This window comes from Podarcis bocagei (genome assembly GCF_964188305.1).
Source record: "Podarcis bocagei genome assembly, chromosome: 1".
Lineage (NCBI taxonomy): Eukaryota > Metazoa > Chordata > Lepidosauria > Squamata > Lacertidae > Podarcis > Podarcis bocagei.
Window position 1 is genome coordinate 36,072,538 of NC_138125.1, and position 21,383 is coordinate 36,093,920.

The window sequence follows — 21,383 nt, forward strand, 5'->3', positions numbered from 1 at the left end:
TATATCTCTAGATGACTCACTAGATATGGGCTGATATACTATTTAGTGATGTCAAAGTCACAAATATTGTTGGTCTTTTTTGTTCTTGTTAGTAGCTTACATGGTTGATATGAACATTAGAAGATGCCATCATCATCATCATCATCATTATTATTCAAATTTATTAGTCCATGCCCTCAGTACTGCCTACATTGATTAGCTGTGGCTCTGCAGGGTTTCAGACAAGGGCTCTCCTATTCCTACCTGAAGACACTGGGGCCCGATCCCAGGACATTTACATGCAAAGCTGATGCTCTGCTACTGAGCTACAGCTCTTTCCCATTGTTAACTTTCTTAGAATCATAGGATCGTAGAGATGCAAGGGACCACAAGGGTCATCTAGTCCAACCCCCTGCAATACAGGAATCCTTTGCCCAACATGGGGCTTGAACCCACGACTCTAAGATTAAGAGTCTCATGCTCTACTGACTGAGAAAGAAAGAAAGAAAGACATCATATGGTCTTAAAATGAGCTGCTGTTTGTTGTATAGTCTTGAGTATGTTCTGCATGAAGGCAGAACATACTCAAGGTGTTTTTCAAGAGGGTGGTATAAGAATACTTTAGTCAAACAAACAAAAAATTCATCTTGCCCCACTCTTCAGCTGACATCACCTCCCCATGAAAATGCCACCCCCTGCCCTCTATTCTGCTCCAGTAATACAAGACTTATGTCCTTACCGCAACTTTTAAGAGCGCTTTATTAAATCACTGAGTCACTTATAATCATCCCCACGAACAACCATGATACAACACCTAGTTTTAGGATGTCAGGAAATCAGCACTGCACAAAATTAAATTTGGTGTATAAGGACTTGTTTGTGGAAACCATTTCTGCAGCTTTCAACATTTTTCAATTTTGCGAGCTAACGTATTTCAAAATTATTTCTGTACATGGGAGTTGATTTATAGGAAAGAAATTAATCAAATTTTCAGTCTCCATTACTGAAATTTTGGCTGTCTGCCTGTGATTGAACATTTGCATTTCTAGTTTTCACTGAGCTTATCAAATCTACAGTCCCCCCACTCTCTTTTAAAGATAATGTGCTATGATTAGTACTAACTGTTAAAAAGACAAAAGACAAGTTTAATTATTAAGATTTCTGTGCTTTTTCCACAGGTGCTTTGGACATTTGTCTAACAGATTCCTTTAAAAAAGAATTCTTCAAATTTTTACCGAGAGAAAACCAATCTGTTTGCAAAAGCAGTCTGTGACATTGACTCATACCATATATATATCTGTAGCACAGAAGATCTAAATATACACTTCACTAAAGTCTTAAAAGAATATATATATATATATATATATATATATATATATATATATATATATATATATATATTCTTTTAAGACTTTAGTGAAGTGTATATTTAGATCTTCTGTGCTACAGATAAATTGTTGAAATAAAATGTCCCTGGTGTCCTCTCACATAGGCTGCCTTCATGGTGGCTAAACATCCCAAGGCATTTCCTTATCCCACCAGAGGCTCAGCTGAAGGCCAGAATGATCTCTGCATCGCAGCAAATATTTTCTCTTTCAAGAACACACATTCACAGATGCCCGAGGTTATGTGTAACTTGCTGCTGAGAACATGATAGCCAATGCACTTGTTTACTCAGTTACTATGATGGGTCAGCACTAAAGTAATTTCTTCTGTCAATTCAGAGAGAGTTTTCGGCATGGACTGAAATCCTGGATTCAATATTTAGTGCATGCTGATGGTTCAGCATTCTTTCAAGTCTTGAAAGTGCATTCAAAATACGTGCCCCGCAAGCTGCCCAGGTTTCTCCTGAGGCTCATATGTCCCCAGGAGTCCACACCTGGGCTCTAACAGGAGGAAGTCTTCCTCCCTGCTGTGCTCACTGTTCAGGTCTGTCTCATGGCTAGAAACTCAGGGAAGCATACCAGCCAATCATGGGCTCCTCCCCACCCAATTGGAAGTTGTTCTTTTGGAAGTCTCCACACCATTCACCCTACGTAGCTGGACAAACCTCCTTTTTGTTCTGGGGCTTCCTCCTATGAAAAAATTACCTCCCTCAAGTTCAATGAACAACTACAGGACTAGAGGAATGTCATATCTTATCCTTAATTTGTGTGTAAAGGCTAAACAGTAGTGACTAAAACAGTACAGCAAGCATTTACACCACGGAGAAAAAGGTGATGGCCTTCCATCCCATGGACTCCAACTCCCATCATTTCCAGCCAGCATGGCCAATGATCAGGGATGATGGGAACTGTAGTCCAGTGTGAACTGGAGGACCAAAGATTCCCCATCCATGCTTTCAATGGATGGCAATTTGCCTAAGAAGAAAGGGGGCTGCTGTAAGTTTAGCATGACGTGTGAATATGAAACAGGTGACAATATGGAAATTGCATATTCAATTTGGAATTCTTTTTTTAAAAAAATATACAAAGGGTTTGTTGTCAGATAGCTTCTTAAACCTTCAAAAGCAATGTTTACATTCAAATCAGGTGTTCTGGAGTGGAAACTCAGTTCCACCTGCCAGTATCTAACTGAAGAGATGCTTCATCATTTCAGAGGACATGGTCTAAAAGTAAGAAAGAAAGGTCTTCATTTGCACAGTGTACACCTTTCCTCGTTTTCTCAACCATTTCCTGCTTATAGACATGTCTTTAGCATGCCAGCTGATGCGCGTGCTCACATACAATATGCAAGCCTGTTTGGTACAAAAACACCTCTGCTCATGCTCTGTGAGAGTCAGGGAAGAATAGAAGTTACGACTGTTGGACTAGGATCTGGAAAGCCAGGGTTCAATCCCTTTGAAGTCACGAAGCTCACTGGGTGATCTTGGGCTAGTCTCTCTCTTCTCAGCCTAGCCTACCTCAAAGGGTTCTTGTGAGGATAAAAACTGGGAGAAGGAGAACCATGAACATCACCTTGAGCTTTTTGGAAGAAATGTGGGATATAAATGTGACAGTGAACCAAAAAGAAATGCTATTCACTTTAGAAAGAACAGTACCAGAATGTGTTCTATATGCTGCTATCCCTGGGTAAGATAAGATTAAGGTTCTCATTTTAAAAAGGTATAAGAAAAATAGAGTAGGGATTATTGTAATTAAATATTCCTCAAGCTTCTGCCCAGAGCCTCGGTTTTACCTGAGCACTTGTCTGAAGTGAAAGTAGTCAGTATTGCTATTATTTTCAAATCCTGGACCTTTCCAAGGTTGCACTTTGTCACTGTTGCTGGATTCTGTGGTCCCCCCACTAGCCGAAAGATCAATAACCATTTAATACTGCCATTTTACCCCATGACCCAATGTTTTGTGTGTCTTGCTGTCCTGACGGACTGCAAGAAAACAAAACAACAACGAACAACACAAAGCAAAGCAAAGCAAAGCAAAGCAAAGCAAAGCAAAGCAAAGCAAAAGGATGTGTGAACTTCACACTTGGATTTAAATATGTATTGGATGACCCCAGCAGGAAGATTGGACAAGGCTCCTCTCTCTTGCAGGACAATAGAAAATAGGACAGCAGCACAGACTGTAAACAAATGTTAAGAGCTCAAACTGAAAATTGTGGTTATACTAAAGAGCTACTTTATTCTTAACCCCAAGGGAAACAAGGAGAGGCAACCCTTGGGTATTATTTATGGACAGTGATAAATGCTGGGTGGGGTGGGGTGGGTGGTGATAACTAAAGCCAGTTTCCTGATGCCCTTAAGTCACATCTACTCATATAAGTCTTTTTAAGGGTCATATGTAAATTCAGGAAAATTTGAATAATTCTAATGGCAGGCTGGAGACAGAGGACACCTTAGAATAATGACTATGATATGTAAGGTCCTGTTCATGTAAGATCCAATGAACAGGCTGTGATTTTTTAAAAATGACAATAAACCTTTAAATCATACAGGTAAACCCTATGCATGCCTCCACAGAAACAAGTCATTTGCATTCAGTGGGTCATTTCCAGGCATTCTTAAATATTTACTTCTTCGTGGGCTACTAAGGCTGCAGTTCTACACACAGTTATTTGAGAATGCCCCATTGAACTTAATGGGAATTACTTCTGAATAGGTATGTCTAGGACTGTGCTGTAAGTCAAGGTCTTTCCAGGTAGTCAGTGAGGCTGAAGAATGCTACAATGTTTTGTTTTTGTTTTTAATCCCGTATGATACGTGATGGAAGGACTTTGCACACACCTCCTATGGTTATTTTTGACTTCTTGAAACTAGTGGGTCAGATCACCATTTACTCAGTCACTGGATTTAAGACAGCCATAACCTCCAGGGATATTTAATTAGTTTCAGACTACTGCATCCTCCAAAAAAGAGGGGGGGGGAGGGGAGAGATAACAGCCATTTAGAAATATAAATAGCAATGGGAAATAAATAAAATATCCATGTACTTTTTCCTACGGAAATATTCTTAACTTTAAAAGTCTTGTTCAATCTTTGGCAAACTTTCCAGGCTCAGACTTTGGCAGATATCCAGATATAAGAAGTATGCTTAAGTATGTTAGCTCTTCAGCCACAACATTTCTCTCTCAGAGTAAAGGAAACTTCTAACTACTCCTAAGGAGGCAAGACCAATGTTTACCTTATATCCTGAAGATTTTATGTGCACACCTCGCTTGGTCAGGGTAGATTTCATCCGGATGAAAAAAGAACGCTCTAGATTGTTGTCCGTTGTAAGTAGGCTGGGGCTTGTGGCTTCCACTAGAGTAGAAACAACAACAACAAAATAAAACAATTCATAGATAATTTCATTTTCACAATATCCTTTTGAATTACTTCATGTGAAGTGGGAGATCTTGATGATAGATCTCCCACTATATATATTTTTAATGGCAGCTGTGGATCCGTCCCCCGTCCCGAATTAGATCAGGACCACCATTCTAGTGAGAGGGTAATCCTTTATTCCTGTAATGTTTTCCCACTGACAATGCTTTGTGCCACTGGGCAAAAAAAGGCCTGCTGTTGTCACTGGAGAAGATGGAGGAGGAAAGGAAGTTGGATGTCTCATATGGATAACTACTCGATATCGCTCATTCCTTTCATTGTATCTACTCTATAGTATGGCTGGAAGGGTGAACATAATATATGTTCACCAGCACCACCTCCTGCATCAGATGATGGATCACATGGAAGCTGCTGATTTCCTCACTGTTGAGAAAATGCAAATCTGCTCCTACTTTTAACGTTTATCCCTAGGATCAGCATGAACAGTGTTGTGGTGATGGTGGTAGGGGAAAGAACAACAGACTATCTTGGGCTGATTGCTTAGGAACTCTTTCTTTGACTATAACTAGTAGGGAAAGATAGGGAGCCAGGTGGGTGTTGTGTGTGTGTTGTTTTTTTAAGGAAGAGTAAAAAGAGAGGATAACCTCAAGCTGGTGGCGGATAGAAGCAATTTATTGTCTGCCTAGTAAGTTATACTAGTCCTATGTGGCCTTCTCCAGTGCTCTCAAGTAAGTCTACTAGAAAAAATGCACTGCTTCAGATAATAAACTGCAACTCTCACTCTAGCACAAACTTGAGGTCTGCTTCTCTCTTTGCTCTTTCATTAGCTGGAAATGGTTTGGAAGTTGGGGAAAAATAATGGCGACACTCATTTGTCCCCCTGAAAATAAGAACATAGCCTGCTCACCAGAAAGCTTATATCATTTTAATATCAAATGTAAATATACACTTTCGTTGTCTAAAATAATTAAATGTGGGGCAAGCCTTCATAAAAAAATAGCCATATTGGCAATATTTCTGTATATGGAGTTTAAATTAACCAAAAAAAATGTTTTACTAGTGTCTTGAAAGAGTATTGCTAGTTATGAGGCAAGACTTTTCTTGTTATATTTCCTTGCATATACCTTGTACTGATGTGATCACATTTACATTGTGTTTATGGCATTTTAGCTCTGTTGTAATGAATACAATAACAAGAATGCCCCTTTCTTTAGTGTCTCTCTTAAGAGTGGGCTTTTTTTTGTTTTAGAGAGCATGAATTCCATGTCATTTTAAATGTACAGCTCTTTATCACTCGAGGGAAAAGCAGAGCCATGTTATATTTAGTACTTTCATTTCTTCTGATTAAATATGAATTACTATGAAATTTTTCTCATCATCTAACACGCCATAATACGCCAACAGCTTTTTAATACACTATATAAGCACAAACTTCTGCTCTAAGAGTTTAATTTGCCCCTCTAATCCAATCACATCAACCTTATTTCTCTTATCAGAGATTCCCATTTTGAATTAAATGAGCTCATTAGTTTTAATCAAAAGCAGAGAGATCAAAACTTAAACGTAAATGCTTTAGATCAGAACTGTCAGTCAGCCGTGCAGTTCTATTTTACTAAAACACAAGATCAGAGACCCTTAGAACCAATTTTTTCTCGTAAGGGATGCCGAGAGCTCGAAGATGCTATATCCTTTTTTTTTCTTTTCTCCTTCCCAAGGACAGATTATACATTTAAGGTTAGACTTAATTTAGCGCATTTTTTCTTCCATCCTGGTGGAAATGGAAAAGTATGCCAATCTGCTGTTTGTCTCTTTCACATTTATTGGTGTTAGTCCTTGGAGACCTGAACAAACGTGAAGCCATCAGAAACCATGCCACAAACCTGGCCTCAACATTTCAGTTCCATTCAGCAATATCATGTTTGCAACATCTAAGAAATGAAACTTTCAAAGCAAGGAAATGTATGATCAGGATCAAGGTTACTGGAACCCTGAAACCACAAAAAGGGTCATAAGCAGATCTGGCAGCAAGAGGCTCACCATTAATTATTACTGATATTATACAACACTCTACAGTACAGTGCTTAAAGTGTACATTAAGAAACCACAGCATGTGTTCTTCCTGCTGAGTGAATAAATGTTAGAATCAGCTTAAAACATGCAGTTGCTATAGTCCAGTACATTATGACCTAACATAGGCAGCAAGTAAAATATGCAGAAATGTTGTTCATGGTAATCTTCTAAATATGGAGGAGAGTTACACAGCCCTGATTCTTCTTTTTCAACTATTGTACAGTATACTCACAACTTAAAGTGCATTTAACCTGTGCATATTCAATTTTTTATTTTTTAAAAGGAGGTGGGTGCCCAGGAAAAAAACAAACTTTGGCAGTCTCACCCACCATTGCACCCAGTCTGTGTTGGTTATACATGATTTGGGCTTTAGGCGCTTTCTCTGGTATGTAACCCTTGCGTAAGCTGAGGGTTTACTGTACTTAAAACAAGTCTGCATTCATTATTGTACTAATCAAGAAGGACAGTAGCATGCTGTGGAGAGAGAGAAAAGGTGGGAAACAGAAAGCTGCACTTCTCATAGAATGCATTCTAAGCGCTAATTTTATTCAAGTAATTTAATGTCTCACCATTATATAAAAGGGTCTGATAATCTGAATGAAGCCGGGATGAAATATATGCTTATGGAATTTTGAGGGATTCAGTATTTACCACCCATCACTGCAATAAATCACTCCGTAGACTATTGCACACATGAGAAGCAACACTGATCTCATAAATCAGACCATGGAAATCATACCCATCCCATAGCAATAACCATGACAATAAATACAGACAAGGCTGAGAAGCACAGCAGCCCTGAAATGATCCTGGTAGCCAGAAGAACAGCACAGGAACAGAACTGCACCACTGAAAGGTAGTCGGGGGCTGGCTGATCGAGAGTAAACAAATACCTCGGCTCAAGCCTATACAGTGGTACCTCTGGTTACAAACTTAATTCGTTCCGGAGGTCCGTTCTTAAGCTGAAACCATTCTTATCCTGAGGCGCACTTTTGCTAATGGGGCCTCCTGGATTCTGTTCGCATCCTGGGGCAAAGTTCCCAACCAGGTGCAGCTACTTCCAGGTTAGTGGAGTTCATAATCCAAAGCGTTTGTAACCAGAAGCGTTTGTAACCAGAGGCACCACTATAGAAGAATCTATATGTTAGATTTTATCTGCAATTCGGATAGCTGTCAAGATATGGTTGCCAAATCAGGCCAAATTACGTATAATGGCATGGGGTTCAAATTACCTACGCCAGGGCTGGATTTAGCTTTGATGAGGCCCTCAGCTACTGAAGGTAATGGGGCCCTTTATATGTCCAGCTGTCCTTTCTCAACAACAAATTGTCCCTGTTTTTTTGTGTTGAATATATGCTATATGTTAATTTACGGACCTAAAAGGTATCTAAAGCCATTTGAACAAAACAAAATATGTATTTTATCCAAGTAATTGTTGAACTGAAATACAATTAAGAAGAAGTGTATTTCTGGGGGGGGGGGGCAAGAGAGGGGGGCCCTAAGCTATAGTTTGTTTGGCTTATACGTAAATCCGGCACTGATCTACGCATACGCACAAATACATACAATTGAATTGAATGGAACTTTCTCAAAGATAAATAGATATCTGCAACACCCAGTTACAATCTTATACAATCCTACACATACCGGGGAGTTAGTTGAATTGAGCTCAGTGGAACTGACTTCTGCATAGACAAATAGAAGCACAGAATCGCAGAGTTGGAAAGGACCCCAAGGGTCATCTAGTCCAAACCCTTGCAATGCAGAAATCTCTACTAAAGCATCCATTATTGATGGCACATATAGAATCGCACTATGATTATTACATTTATTACAAGGAGGGAGTGCATGTGGCGGGGGGGAGGGGGAGAGCTGCTGTTTTCTCATGGGATTAGGAAAAAGAACAGCACCTGAGCTCAACCTTTCGCAATATCGCAAAGGTTGGTGTCAGTCTCTCTACATTTTCCCTTGCCATATTCTCATTTCCTTAGAGAAGCAGTGGTTGGAAGACAATTGGAGGTGTGGCTGGCTTGGCACTGAAGTTCATAGCTCTAATTATCTTTGAGCATTCAATGGCAGAGTGGGTCAGAGAACTTAGCATCAGGCTAGAGCAGCACTTAATTTATAAACTTCAATTCTCAGGTGCATGTGAAAAAGTTGTTCTGTTGCACGCAGGCCGACGTTTAAGTCCTCAAGGATAGCATGATATGGGAAGAGTGGGCAATGAATGAGCAGATAAAATTCTCCGTTGAAAAGTGCAAAGCAAATGCTCATCAGCAAAACAACCCTGTATGATCCTTTTAGGTTTCTGAACTGGCACTCAGGCGATCTTGCAATCCTAGTAGACACTTCCCTGAAAAGCTAAGGAAAGAATCTGTATATATACTAATATGGAACTCAAATGTATTATACACATTATACAGCATTATACACCTTTAGGCACCAGGCAAAAGCGTTCCTTTTTAACTAGGCCTTTGGTTGATTTGATTGACATCCTATGCCCTTTTAAAATGTGTTTTTGTGTGTGGGGGGTGTGTGTGTTTTTGGGTTGTTGTTTTTATGTTGATTATATATTTTGATTTTGTTCTGTGAACCGCTATGAGACCTTCGGGTATAGGGCGGTATATAAATTCAATAAATAATCATACTAGAACATACAGTTCTAGTAACCCTTCAAACCCTTTTAAAAGAAAAGAACAGACAAGTGTATGCAGAAGGCAAACAGAAATTATCAGGGTTATGGGATGCTGTCTGTTAGCACAGAAATGATAGCAAAGGTGTGCATGAAAGAGTGATACTTAAAACAAGAGTAGTTTGGAAATGTGAAAAGGTTTGCATATTATTTCGAATAATGGTAAAACTAGAAAACATCCAGTGAAATTAACGCTTCATAAATCTAAATGGAAAACAGAAATACATGCATTATCTGAGATGATCAAAGTACTGGTTTTGACATGTGAAGCCTTATGTGGCCAGACCTGAAAGACAACCCTTTCCCATATGAACCAACCCAGATCCCAGAAATGGGATTGCCTATGAACCAGACAAACCACAAGCTGTAACTACGGGTATCCCATCCAAATAAAAGATTAGCACAACAAAGAAACCAGAGATCACCCTACAGCATAACACCCTAAAGCCAGGATAAAGTGGAATATCTTAGCCTGGCATCTAAATGTGGACAGTTCTGGTGTGAGAGTGGGTCAGAGAGCTTAGCATCAGGCCAGAGCAGCACTTAATTTATAAACTTCAATTCTCAGGTGCATGTGAAAGTTCTGGTGTGAGTTGTGTTTCCCTGAGGAGAGCATTCAGCAAACAGGGAACAAGCCCTAAAAACCCATTTCTAGGGACCCTCATGCTTGCATGTCCATGCTAAACCATGGTTTTGGTTTAGTGTGTTGTACAAACCAGGCTAATGTCCATTATGAGTTACATCATTTACCCTCTGTAGGCAAAGATAGCACTGAACTTGTTGTGAATCATGTTCCTGCACAAGGGACCACTTATTTAGGAGCCAAATAAATGTTTTGAAATTAACACAACTTGGTTTATTTTTCTTGAACACGGACAAGGGGATGCAAAATCCTTTGGAATTGCTATTATAAATCGTAACTGCTTTATGTTAAAGAGCGGATATGTGGTTATAAAGAGAATTTGAAAGATATACCCAGATGGTAATATACTTTGTCCTAACAGGATCAAGGGACTCTCATCCTGTTGGGAAGTTTTGTTGCTTTTCTTTAGTATCCTGCAAACTAGCACTTTAGACTAGAGCAGAGTTGGGGAAACAGCTGTAATTTAGTACTGCCACTACTGGCCCACTAAAAGTGGCATTAAAATAAAATAAACTGAGGGGTAGATGGGGGAGAAGAGAACAACTTAAGAACATAAGAAGTCTTTTTCTTTTCTTTTTTAAGCCCACAAAAACCCTGCTTCTGCTGCCTACCATTGCCACTCTGCTTGTGATTTACCGAAGATACTAAAAGAGCTTCCATTCCAGATTTTCATATGCCAAGCAGGAGCATGCTTCTTGGTGCGGGGCTCCCCTGAGGAAGTGAAGAGCATTTAAACTGCCTCATGCTGCTCACACAGCTAGTGTTTGGATGACACCACTCTGCGGAAAATATGCATAATGACAAAGTCAAGCTGCTACCAGTGGGTGTTTCTGCACAGGACTCTAAAGCGGTAAAGAGTTCAAGGGGTGGTGGTGGTGGAGGAGGAGGGAGAATGGGAGATAATAAAGCTAGCCTTTGAAAGTACATGACACCCAACACAAGATATTATGCAGGAAGCTGTGGCACTACAAGGAGCAAAACAGTATGAATACTACCAGGGCAACAACAACAAGCAAGCGATTGTTTCCCATCTTACTGCAAAGCATCTATAAATGCAGCCACTTGAGGGATCTATTTCTTAAGAAAAATGCACTTTGTGCTCTCGGGATGCTCTAGGATTCAACTTTCTGCACCTCCATGCAGGATCGAGGGTAGCAATGTTTTTATCGCAATCATAAAATGGTTATGGGCCAATTCCTCTTATAAAGCAGTCCATAAGAGTGAGGACCCTTTCCCTCAGTTTTTTTACAACATGATGTCAGACAAAGGGCACCAGGACTTAGTCTTTGTACTACAGTACAAAATAACAATACATAAACACCTTTGTGCAGGCAGCTTGAAACCCCATGTTTTCTATTAAGAAGTCATGTTCAATCTTCACTGTTGATAGAACAGAATAGCTAACACGGAGAACATTGTATATCAGAAAGGTCAATAGTTATTATGAGCTACAAATATATTTTTTTCCATCCTTCAGGCTGTTTAGCGCATATCACAGCATGAGCAGCTGTCTTCTTTAATGCTTTTAAAATTAGAATCCCAAAGAGGAAGGGGAAAAAATTACATTTGCAATGATTGCTCTTTGCTTTTGTAAGTTTACTTTAATACACTATTTTATATACATGAATTGTCTGTGTAGCCTAACCAAGGGCAGTAACTGGCTGTTAGTATCTAAGCTGGATTCCTCTATCTATGTCTGTTGTTAAAAAATACCTTATCATAAATTGTGTTAACATAATGTATTATTTTTGAAAGAGTTCTATTACACATTATTTATGCTAGTAACTTGATAAATGTATGTATATCTTACCTAGAGGTTATGTTACGTGCATAGAGTGGCTGCTGTTGAGGTATAAATATTTACCAAGGATTAATACACTGTGGTATCTGCTTTATGGATTTCTACATATGTACAACAGCAACAACACATTTGACTGTGGAGCTTTTTACGACAGCCATTGTGATAACCCTATCACAACCACTACCACAATTAAAGATGTGAGACTGAGTCCCTCCCCCCATCTGCCTTCTTCTCAAGCAGGAAAAATAGTTCAAACTATTACCACTCAGGCTTAAATTTCCAGTCTTGAAATTCCCAAAGCATCATTCTCAAAATGTCAGTTGCGAACAAAAACAGCTCAGCAATTTTGAAGTGTGATGAGAATGCAGAGGAAATAGTGGAAACTGGCTGGGAGTGTAAACCTGTCGCAGAAGAAATGGCACCGTTTGGGTTTCAGATTTCTCCCTAAGTAAAATGAAGAACAAGCAGTATAAGACTCTCAAAACTCCTTACAAACAAGGAGACTGTTCACTACGCAGAATGGCCAGCATGCTGCAACGAAAACATTTTTAAACATCTAGCATCAGGTTCCACTGATGGATTTTGTTGTAATCTTCTTTGAAAGGCAGATTAAGTGGGGGTGCAAATATTTAAATAGGAGCTAGATACCTACTGCTTTAATTACTTTGCTTATTGGCCCCTTTGGGGCAGGGCCACAGTTCAATGGGAGAGCACCAGCTCTACCTGGCATCTCCAGATAGAGCTGGCAGTGCCCCATTACTGCAACAAAGAGCTAGACAGACCAACTCACTATAAGGCAGCTTCCTAGGTTTCCTTCCAATCTCTCGTCCAAAGGGGATTAAGAGTGAGAGCTGGACCATAAAGAAGGCTGATCGCTGAAGAATTGATGCTTTTGAATTATGGTGCTGGAGGAGACTCTTGAGAGTCCCATGGACTGCAAGAAGATCAAACCTATCCATTCTTAAGGAAATCAGCCCTGAGTGCTCACTGGAAGGACAGATCGTGAAGCTGAGGCTCCAATACTTTGGCCACCTCATGAGAAGAGAAGACTCCCTGGAAAAGACCCTGGTGTTAGGAAAGATGGAGGGCACAAGGAGAAGGGGACGACAGAGGATGAGATGGTTGGACAGCGTTCTCGAAGCTACAAACATGAGTCTGACCAAACTACGGGAGGCAGTGGAAGACAGGGGTGCCTGGTGTGCTCTGGTCCATGGGGTCACGAAGAGTCAGATACGACTAAACAACAACAACAAAGAGTGAAAGAAACCACCAAAAGAGGTAATGATGAAGGTGGTGCAGAGCATCAACATGAATTTCCTGTTGGTAGCATCACTGCAGCTGATTCAGAGGGCAGTGGGGAGGTCTGGGCTATGTGGAGCTTCTCTGGTGCTCCCATCAAAGCGCACACCCACCTCCCCATCCCAATAAGCAGCAGCGCTGCCCCAGTGCTGCTCTTGGCTGGCTTCCTCTTGGCTGATCAGACCTCGAGTCTGGGGAGGGATTCTGCAGAAGAAGCCCCACAACACACCAAGAACCAAAGTGCCAATCCTAAAGCCTTATTAAATCCAACAAACAGCAGTTCTTATTCTAAACCGGTGGTTCGCGAACTTTTTTCTCCGGGTCACGCTTTCAGAATAAAAATTTTCTCATGCCACCCTGAATGTTTTATTGATAAGAAATGTGCTGGAAAACCCAAAGAAACAAATCCTAGTAGTGCTTGATTTATAACATAGAACACAACAACTTTATAATACGTTCATGGGATATCTATAAATATTCTGCAAATAAAGACACAGTTTTGATACTATACTGTGCTGAAATGTTTATATGTTTCTTGGATTGTCCTTGAACCTTCACACCACACTCGCCACCCTCTCCTGCCACCTGTGTGGCGCGCCACACCCTTTGAGAACCACTGTTATAAACCATACCGCCTGCCAAGGCTATTCATGCACTATTCAGGATCTGTTCTTCACATTGTTAAAATACCATGTCATAGTGGTTCTGCAGAGAAAATTCTGCCAACCTGTTGGTGGGTGGCAGTTGCGGTGACACACCAGCTCGCTGCTGGTGTCGGGCAATTCCAATTCTTCCACTCATGATATCGGCCAATTGTGGGTGGGCTTTAGGAGACGTCTGGGTATGATTTATAGTATGTAATCAGAAGGGGGAGTTGTATGGCTTTGCCTCCCCCTTCCAGGAATTGGGGTATCCTGTTAAAGGGATCCAGGGGAAAGTGTTTTCGTCCATAAGTCCAATCGCGGGCTGAGGGCCACAGCACTCTGCAAGGAGTCAATTCCGCCCAGGTGTTCCCTAAGTCACAGGGACACCCTTTCTCAGAACCAACCCCCTAGGAAGCAGGCAGGCTGACTGAGTGGGAAATCACCCAATGCCTGAGCCAAATCACTTTCATCTGTAATCAATGAAGTTGTGGCCTGCTTCAGTCCAAGAATGTTGTCCTGTGTTTTCATATAAGAAGTGCAAGGCACTGGCAGCAGACTCACTGCAAATGCCTTGTTCCCCTGAGGACTCCATATCTATGACAGGATTGTGCTACAAAGCTTTTATTTTGGAATACATTTTGCTTATCCTGAACTTCATTCGATTTCTTCCACATATCACAATTCACAAAAACATCAAAACTTGACAATTTCAAACATTTTAAGACTGCCACATTCTAGCACGTATTGGTTTTGTCTAAACGATTCCCTGTGTTTCTTAATCTCTATTTGTGCTTCCTGTTTGTGTTTGTTTTCTTGCAATTTTTTGAGTTTGCTTTTCAGTTTTGATTGTTCTAGAAAATTCTTTAATGAAACAGTATGTAATCATGCTTATTTAAATATCAATATCAAGCTTGGTATGGATTTTTTTTGGGGGGGGAATCACAGATAACTGTGGGAGAACACTGGAATGGATTTATGAAATCATGCAAAATTACATTCCGCTTCTCCCTGGCCTTTGGCTAATTAAACAATCTATGGCCTTTTAAATTTAGGGGGGATTATTATTGTTTGTTATTATGTTATATGTTTTTTATGCCCTGTGATCCTTGGATGAAAGGTGATATAGAAATTTAATTAATTAAATAAGTAAGTAAGTAAGTAAAATTAACCAAATACAAAAATCCTCAAGCAAACAAACAACTGCAGTGATATTTACAAGAGTCCTGTAGGCTAATACAATATTATTATTACTAACCAATGGTAGACAAAAATCTAAGCAGCTTACCAATAAGTTTATCATTGCTGAGGTTAGATTTGAACACAAAGCTTCCTAGCTCCTAGATTATCCTCTTAGTCCTTCACTATACCTGGCTGTGCTAATGCTTGGGAGTTTTGAGACTGCATAGCTCAGGTTGCTTACTTCTGAGTAGACAATGTATGGGAATGCACTGTAAATTAATCTGATGATCTCAACAGTAATATTTCTTCAAATGCTGTAAGCGCTTTGTCCATTTCTTGGAAAACACCAGTTCACATTATTTGGTGTGGGTTTTCTTTTTTAAATTAAAAAACAAACCAACCACAGACCACCTGTCAAACTGAACAGGATTGTTTTGTTACTGGGGATTTTCACAAGACCTTTGACAAAACCAATCAGCAGCTGTCACATTCCTCAAAGAAAGGCCTTTTAAAATTAGCCTACCGTGCAGGTATTTTGGCAGAATTTATCACATGTCTTGAATGGCGCATGCTTTAGCTTTTCTCTTTATACACACAAATGGTTTTTGTGCAAGTTTAACACACTTTGTCAGTCCCTCCTTCAGGCAAGCTCTGGTTTATAACACACCTTGACACAACACAAGGAGAGGAATATGCCAGACAATAAATTATAAGATATTTCTCTCCAAGTCAGACTTAGTAGCATCTATGCCTGGAAACGGACTAATTGAGAAGAAAACTATTTTGGCACACCACATTTTCTAAAACTCCTCCAGCACAATGTTCCTTCGGTTTTTGCTCATATTTATCATTTCCTCGACATTGCATTTTCACTACACAGGAGCCTGCACTGTTGATTTTTCTCTCTCTCTTCCTCCAAGCCTGGAGATCACCCCATGGATTAACAAATGATTGAGGATTCTCTCTTAAAAGACTCTTTAAAAACCTGTCAGAATCAGCCTGAGACACAGATTTATTATGAACTATTTAAAGGGCTTAATATATGTATCCCCAAAGAGCCCTTGGAGCAAACTAAAAAGGAAGAGTGGAGTTCTCAAAGAATGGGAAAAATTCTCCAATGCCCCACTTTCTTCACACCACGATTACTGTTTACTCAAAGGATAAAATGCCTAACCTGTCACATGCAGCCTTCAGAAGCCATATTGCCGGTGATGTACAGTAGAAACAGAACCAAAACAATGGGACTTGACAGTAATACCCTGCGAAAGGCAGCTATAATTTACTTTCTAACCTATTCACTAATGTGGATACGTCTTGTAGGAAAAAAACCTGATCTTCTGACCCACGTAGTAATCAAACAACTGCCAGGGTGTTTATTGTCATGCAAGCTGTGACCATTACCTTAATTATATGTTACCGTATAAAAAAACCTTCCCTAATGAGCAAATCTTCTCCCACATGTGTGCCAACTCACCCTTCTGTCCTTGAAAAGCAGTGCTGCTTTTGATTTCAACCGGGCGTTTTAAAGCCTGTTAGAACCATTTCATCTAATGGGTGATGCTGCCTTACCTACAACATTTATTTTATTAGGATGCCATGATATAATTAACATTATCAGCTTTGCGCTAGGAAAACAACTTGGGAAGAAAAGATCATATATGAAGATGCTGCTTTAGCTTGGTCCAGTAAATGATGAGACTGAGATTTGTAGGAGACACAGACAGAGTTATCTAAAACAACTCACTTTCTAATAATCTCCTTGAAACCTACCAGATGTAAAGCAATTACAATGGACTCTCCCAGTGATCCTTCCTAGACCCATTAGTGAGTTAGAGACTTCTCTTGCATGTTAAAATTACGCTCCAGCAGATTGAGCAAATGAGACCAACGAGGGGTCCAATGGTCAAGAAGTAGGTTTCTGCACTTGCTGTAGATGGAAGTGAGGGGCACATGAGGTTCGTCTACCTCAGAAGGTAGCTCATCTAGGAGAAGGAAAACTCTGATCCTAAACCACTGCTGCCTTGTGACATATCTTAGGGAGAAGAAAAGGTTAAGGAGTAAACCCTACACAAATCCAGAGTGGAGTCCCTAGTACAGTTGGATGGTGCCTTGTATGCCTCCTTCCAGCAACTCCTGCAGCCAAGCTGGTGTCAAAATATTACTCTGCTTTCTTTTGGGCCACATCCTTTCTCTTCCCTTCACACAAGTAGGGAAACAAACGAGGTAACCATAGTTAACTAGAGCCAGTGTGGTGTAGTGGTTAGGAGCGGTGGACTCGTAATCTGAGGAACCGGGTTCGCGTCTCCGCTCCTCCGCATGCAGCTGCTGGGTGACCTTGGGCCAGTCACACTTCTCTGAAGTCTCTCAGCCCCACTCACCTCACAGAGTGTTTGTTGTAGGGGGAGAAAGGGAAAGGAGAATGTTAGCCGCTTTGAGACTCCTTTGGGTAAAGTGGGATATCAAATCCAAACTCCTCCTCCTCCTCCTCCTCCTCTTCTTCTTCTTCTTCTTCTTCTTCTTCTTCTTCTTCTTCGGGCTTCCAAGCAAGCCAGAATTGATAACCAACTTTAATCCATGAGTTCATGTCCTGGTTTGTTTAGAAGCCATTAACTATTGTTTCCCAGCTTGAACGTAATGGGAAGCTATGCTTATGTGTGGTTTCTTGGCTTGTTTCATCACTTGTGAGAAGCAGGAGAAAAGGCACTGTGGGCAGGTGCCATTCACCTTGTACATACTCTGGCTTATTAAGCCAGGATTTGGTAATGTAAATGTAGCATGTAACATTAAGCTAAATCATGGCTTAGCACAAATGTGCAATCATGCAGACTCTGGAAGGAAGACGCTGCCTGCTTTGCTCCTCCTCTGGTCTTGCTGCTACTATGCTACATAATGGTTGTTCTGTAAACCAAGAAGAAACCTTGGTTACGGAGCAAGGTTCAGAAATCACGCTAAGAGGAGGAGCAAAGTGGCCATGATCTGTGTTTTGGGAGCCTGCACATTCACACACTAAACCATAGTTTGGTTAGTGTTATACCGGTATGTGAAATGGGTCACTGTATGCAGTGGTTTGAGGACTGCAGCCATAATGCCACTTTTGATGTTTGCAGTTTTTCATATTCAGAAGCAGACCAGTGTGAACTGTTATTCTACTTTAACAATAGTATGCTATTTAGGAGTTCAAAGAGCTCCTCAATGACAACTTCTGCACTTCATGCGTTGAAGGGGGGAAAGCATCAATAAGATCTCTGGGCCTTTGAGATTTACAAAGAAATCATATTAACATATTTCATAGCAAACAAATCGCACAGTAAGGAACATTATAAAACTGATTTAAACTGGATACCTAGTATGACTTGTTTGATGGCCTGTTTCAGCATCTGCACCAATTCATTCAAATATTTCTTAGACTTACCAATATATGTTCTTTAATGAGAAAGAGATAATGGGGGAATGCAACCATTTATGCCATGTGTTCACAGGCACTCCAGATCATATATGAATAGGCAATTGTGACTGCTACGTAGTCTGGAAATCTGGGGAATCCTACAAATTCTCGGATCTCTACACCCCTTTTATTCTTGCACCTTTGGAATTGATTCTGAGCTGTCTTTTATTCAAGTTTCTAGTCTTCGTTATTGTGGAGATAGATGTGAAAGCCTAGACAAAGACGTTCATTTATTGCATAGCCATCATTTTGACGCAAACAATAAAATCTCTGCATCTGCTGTAAGTCAAGGTTTAGGCAGGGATGAAAGCCATTTTCTGACTGTTGTATCTTGCAAGAGCGCTAGTGAGATATAGGGAGCATACTTAATAAAATCATGCATTTGCATAATTATGACTTCCTTATATTAGAATTTTTGCATTCTGTTAGCAAATTTGGCTTTTGCTAACACGATGCAAAAGTTGTTAATGAGTCTCATTGTATTAGCAACTTTCTATCACATTAGCAAAGATTAAATTTGCTAATGGAATATGACAGTCACTAACATAAGATTAGTGCAAAGAGAGACCAAAATCTCAGTAGGCCATCAAAAGGTAATGATCAACATGTAAACAATGCCTTGCCTGGTTGTTTTTTTCTTTGTTAACTATACGTGAATGTGTGTGCAATGTCACTCCCATTCACATCTACAAAAAGCTCCCTAGGAGGGTCTTGTTTTACACAACACTAATGCAACCACAACACAATGATTAATTTTTGATAGAAAATCATGAGCCATCAACTTTCCTCATTAGAAGAGAAGTGAATCATGCAAACAAATGAGCTGATAGAAATATCACGTAAAGCAAGTGTCCTTAAAGTCAGATATTCTTATTCTTATTGCATAAGTAATTTAGATAGCATTTCCTTGTTACAGTAAGGGGCTTTCCGAAGTATAATCACAAAGACTCAGCAACTTCATAAGCCAGACATCAAGACAATTAAGTGAATTAATAATTAGAAAGGGGGAGGGAAGCTCTCAGAAAACCAGATTATGTTTTTGTTGTTTTCCCGGGAGGAATAGCAGTATTGATTTATAGAATTTGCTTCCACTCTAGTAAGAAAGAACACTTGAAAATAGAGGCTAAAGTACTGATATTGTGAAATCTAGCAATCACAATAATAGTTAAGCTTATACTAATATGCAGTTTGCCAAACCTTGTGTGAATTTGTGATCTAAATAATCAGACTTCTTATTATTTTTCTCAAGCCCATTTCATATGCATTCTGTCATATACTGCTTACTAACTAGATGGAAGATCCATTATACTTTTTGTTGCTGTAGAAAATACATAACCGGGGCACCACACTCAAACCATTACTTGTCTTGAAACCTCACACAATCCTGTTCAGGCAACCAACTCTGAGATTAGGTGGCACTGATTCACTGGACTTCTGCATGGATACCTTGCCCCAGGCATGTCCAAAGTCCGTTTTGGGGGCCTAATCCAGCCCGCCCCTCAATTTAATCCGGCGCCCGCAGCAGTATATGACCTGGGGTGGCCGGCCCTCTCGCATGTTCACTGACCCTCTTTGAAAAAAGTTTGGGCACCCCTTGCCCCTTAATCTCCTGGTGAGACCTGCGGATCATGCTCCCATCCCTAGAAACAACACTAGCCCATCCATTCATCACTTATTAACTCCAAATATCTATCATTTCCCCTTTCAGACAGTTGGCAATGGAAAGACCATTACTCAGTTTTTAATCAGATGAGTCTCTTCTTGAGAATCCATTTCTTATCAGGTATGTGAGGGGTATGTCTGCAGACAGAAAAAGCGCACCATTTGGAGGAAGTTGTTTAAATCCAATCATCTGGGAGCATGACTTCAAAGGGGCTTGCTCATCAGCTGATTACAGAGAGTGCCTTGAAAACCATTTGGATGAACTGCTTTCTCCAAATGGGGCACTTTCCCCTCCTCAGAGGAATCCAAACCCCTTCCTCAAAATGGACTTCAAAGGGGCCCCCTGTAACTTCTGATCAGCTGATCAGTGGTTACAGTAAGCCAGTTTGAATCAGCTGATTGGCACTAAAAAACCCGGCATTTTCAAATGAGGTTGTGGAAACCACCCATCAGTGACCTCATTTGAACTTTGATAGGTTTCAATCACTTGTCATCAATATTACACCCTGTGAATGCCAGATGGGTGGTCCTGCCCACCTGTCAAAGTTCACCTGTGAAAGGAGGAGGAATTAGAGATCCAGCCACTGTCTGGATCCAGTTCCCAACCCCTGGCATACAGTTTTGTGAGTTAAAGTCCACTTCATCAAATCACCACTTACTGCCATTGTGAACAGTCACTGGATTTATTTTGCACACATATAAGCTTTAATTGACTTGTCACAATCTGTTTACATTTCACGACCACTTGACCCCACTTGCAATTGATGGAGCAGCCTCTGGTCCATGCAAGCTGATGCCATAATACTTGTTAGTCTTTAAGGGGCCACAAGACTTTATGTTGTTTTTGCTGAAGCAGACATGGCTACCCTTTAAAAAGTCTTAATGCATGTAATGATCCAACCAATAATTATCACAATAAACACTTTCATAAAGCTATGCAGAAAAATATACAGTATTTCTCTCCCCACTCCCAGAGCAATTGGACAATCTGAAACATGCTTTACTTTAATACAAGCGACCACTCTGTTCTTGACCTATTAAAACTTTGTTTGCTATTATACTAGCTGGCAAGCTAGTCATGCAGAGAGGTGTTGAGGAAATGAGCCAGTGTGTTCCCCTGGTGATATAAATGCTTTATCAAGCTGATCCCTGCCTTGTTATGTAAACTATACCAGGTACTGTTCATTTTAAACAGGGAGATAAACAG

At 40.3% G+C, this 21,383-nt stretch overlaps 1 protein-coding gene across 12 annotated transcripts in view; it reads right to left on the reverse strand.

The window, feature by feature from the left end:
- NPAS3 (neuronal PAS domain protein 3) overlaps nt 1-21,383 on the reverse strand; it is a 637,639-nt gene that overhangs the window by 45,886 nt on the left and 570,370 nt on the right. For all 12 annotated transcript variants that reach the window (XM_081207992.1, XM_081207991.1, XM_081207987.1 and 9 more), the window contains one exon: nt 4,599-4,717. In XM_081207992.1, the coding sequence (XP_081064118.1) occupies nt 4,599-4,717 (119 nt within the window). The remainder of the gene's footprint in view (nt 1-4,598; nt 4,718-21,383) is intronic.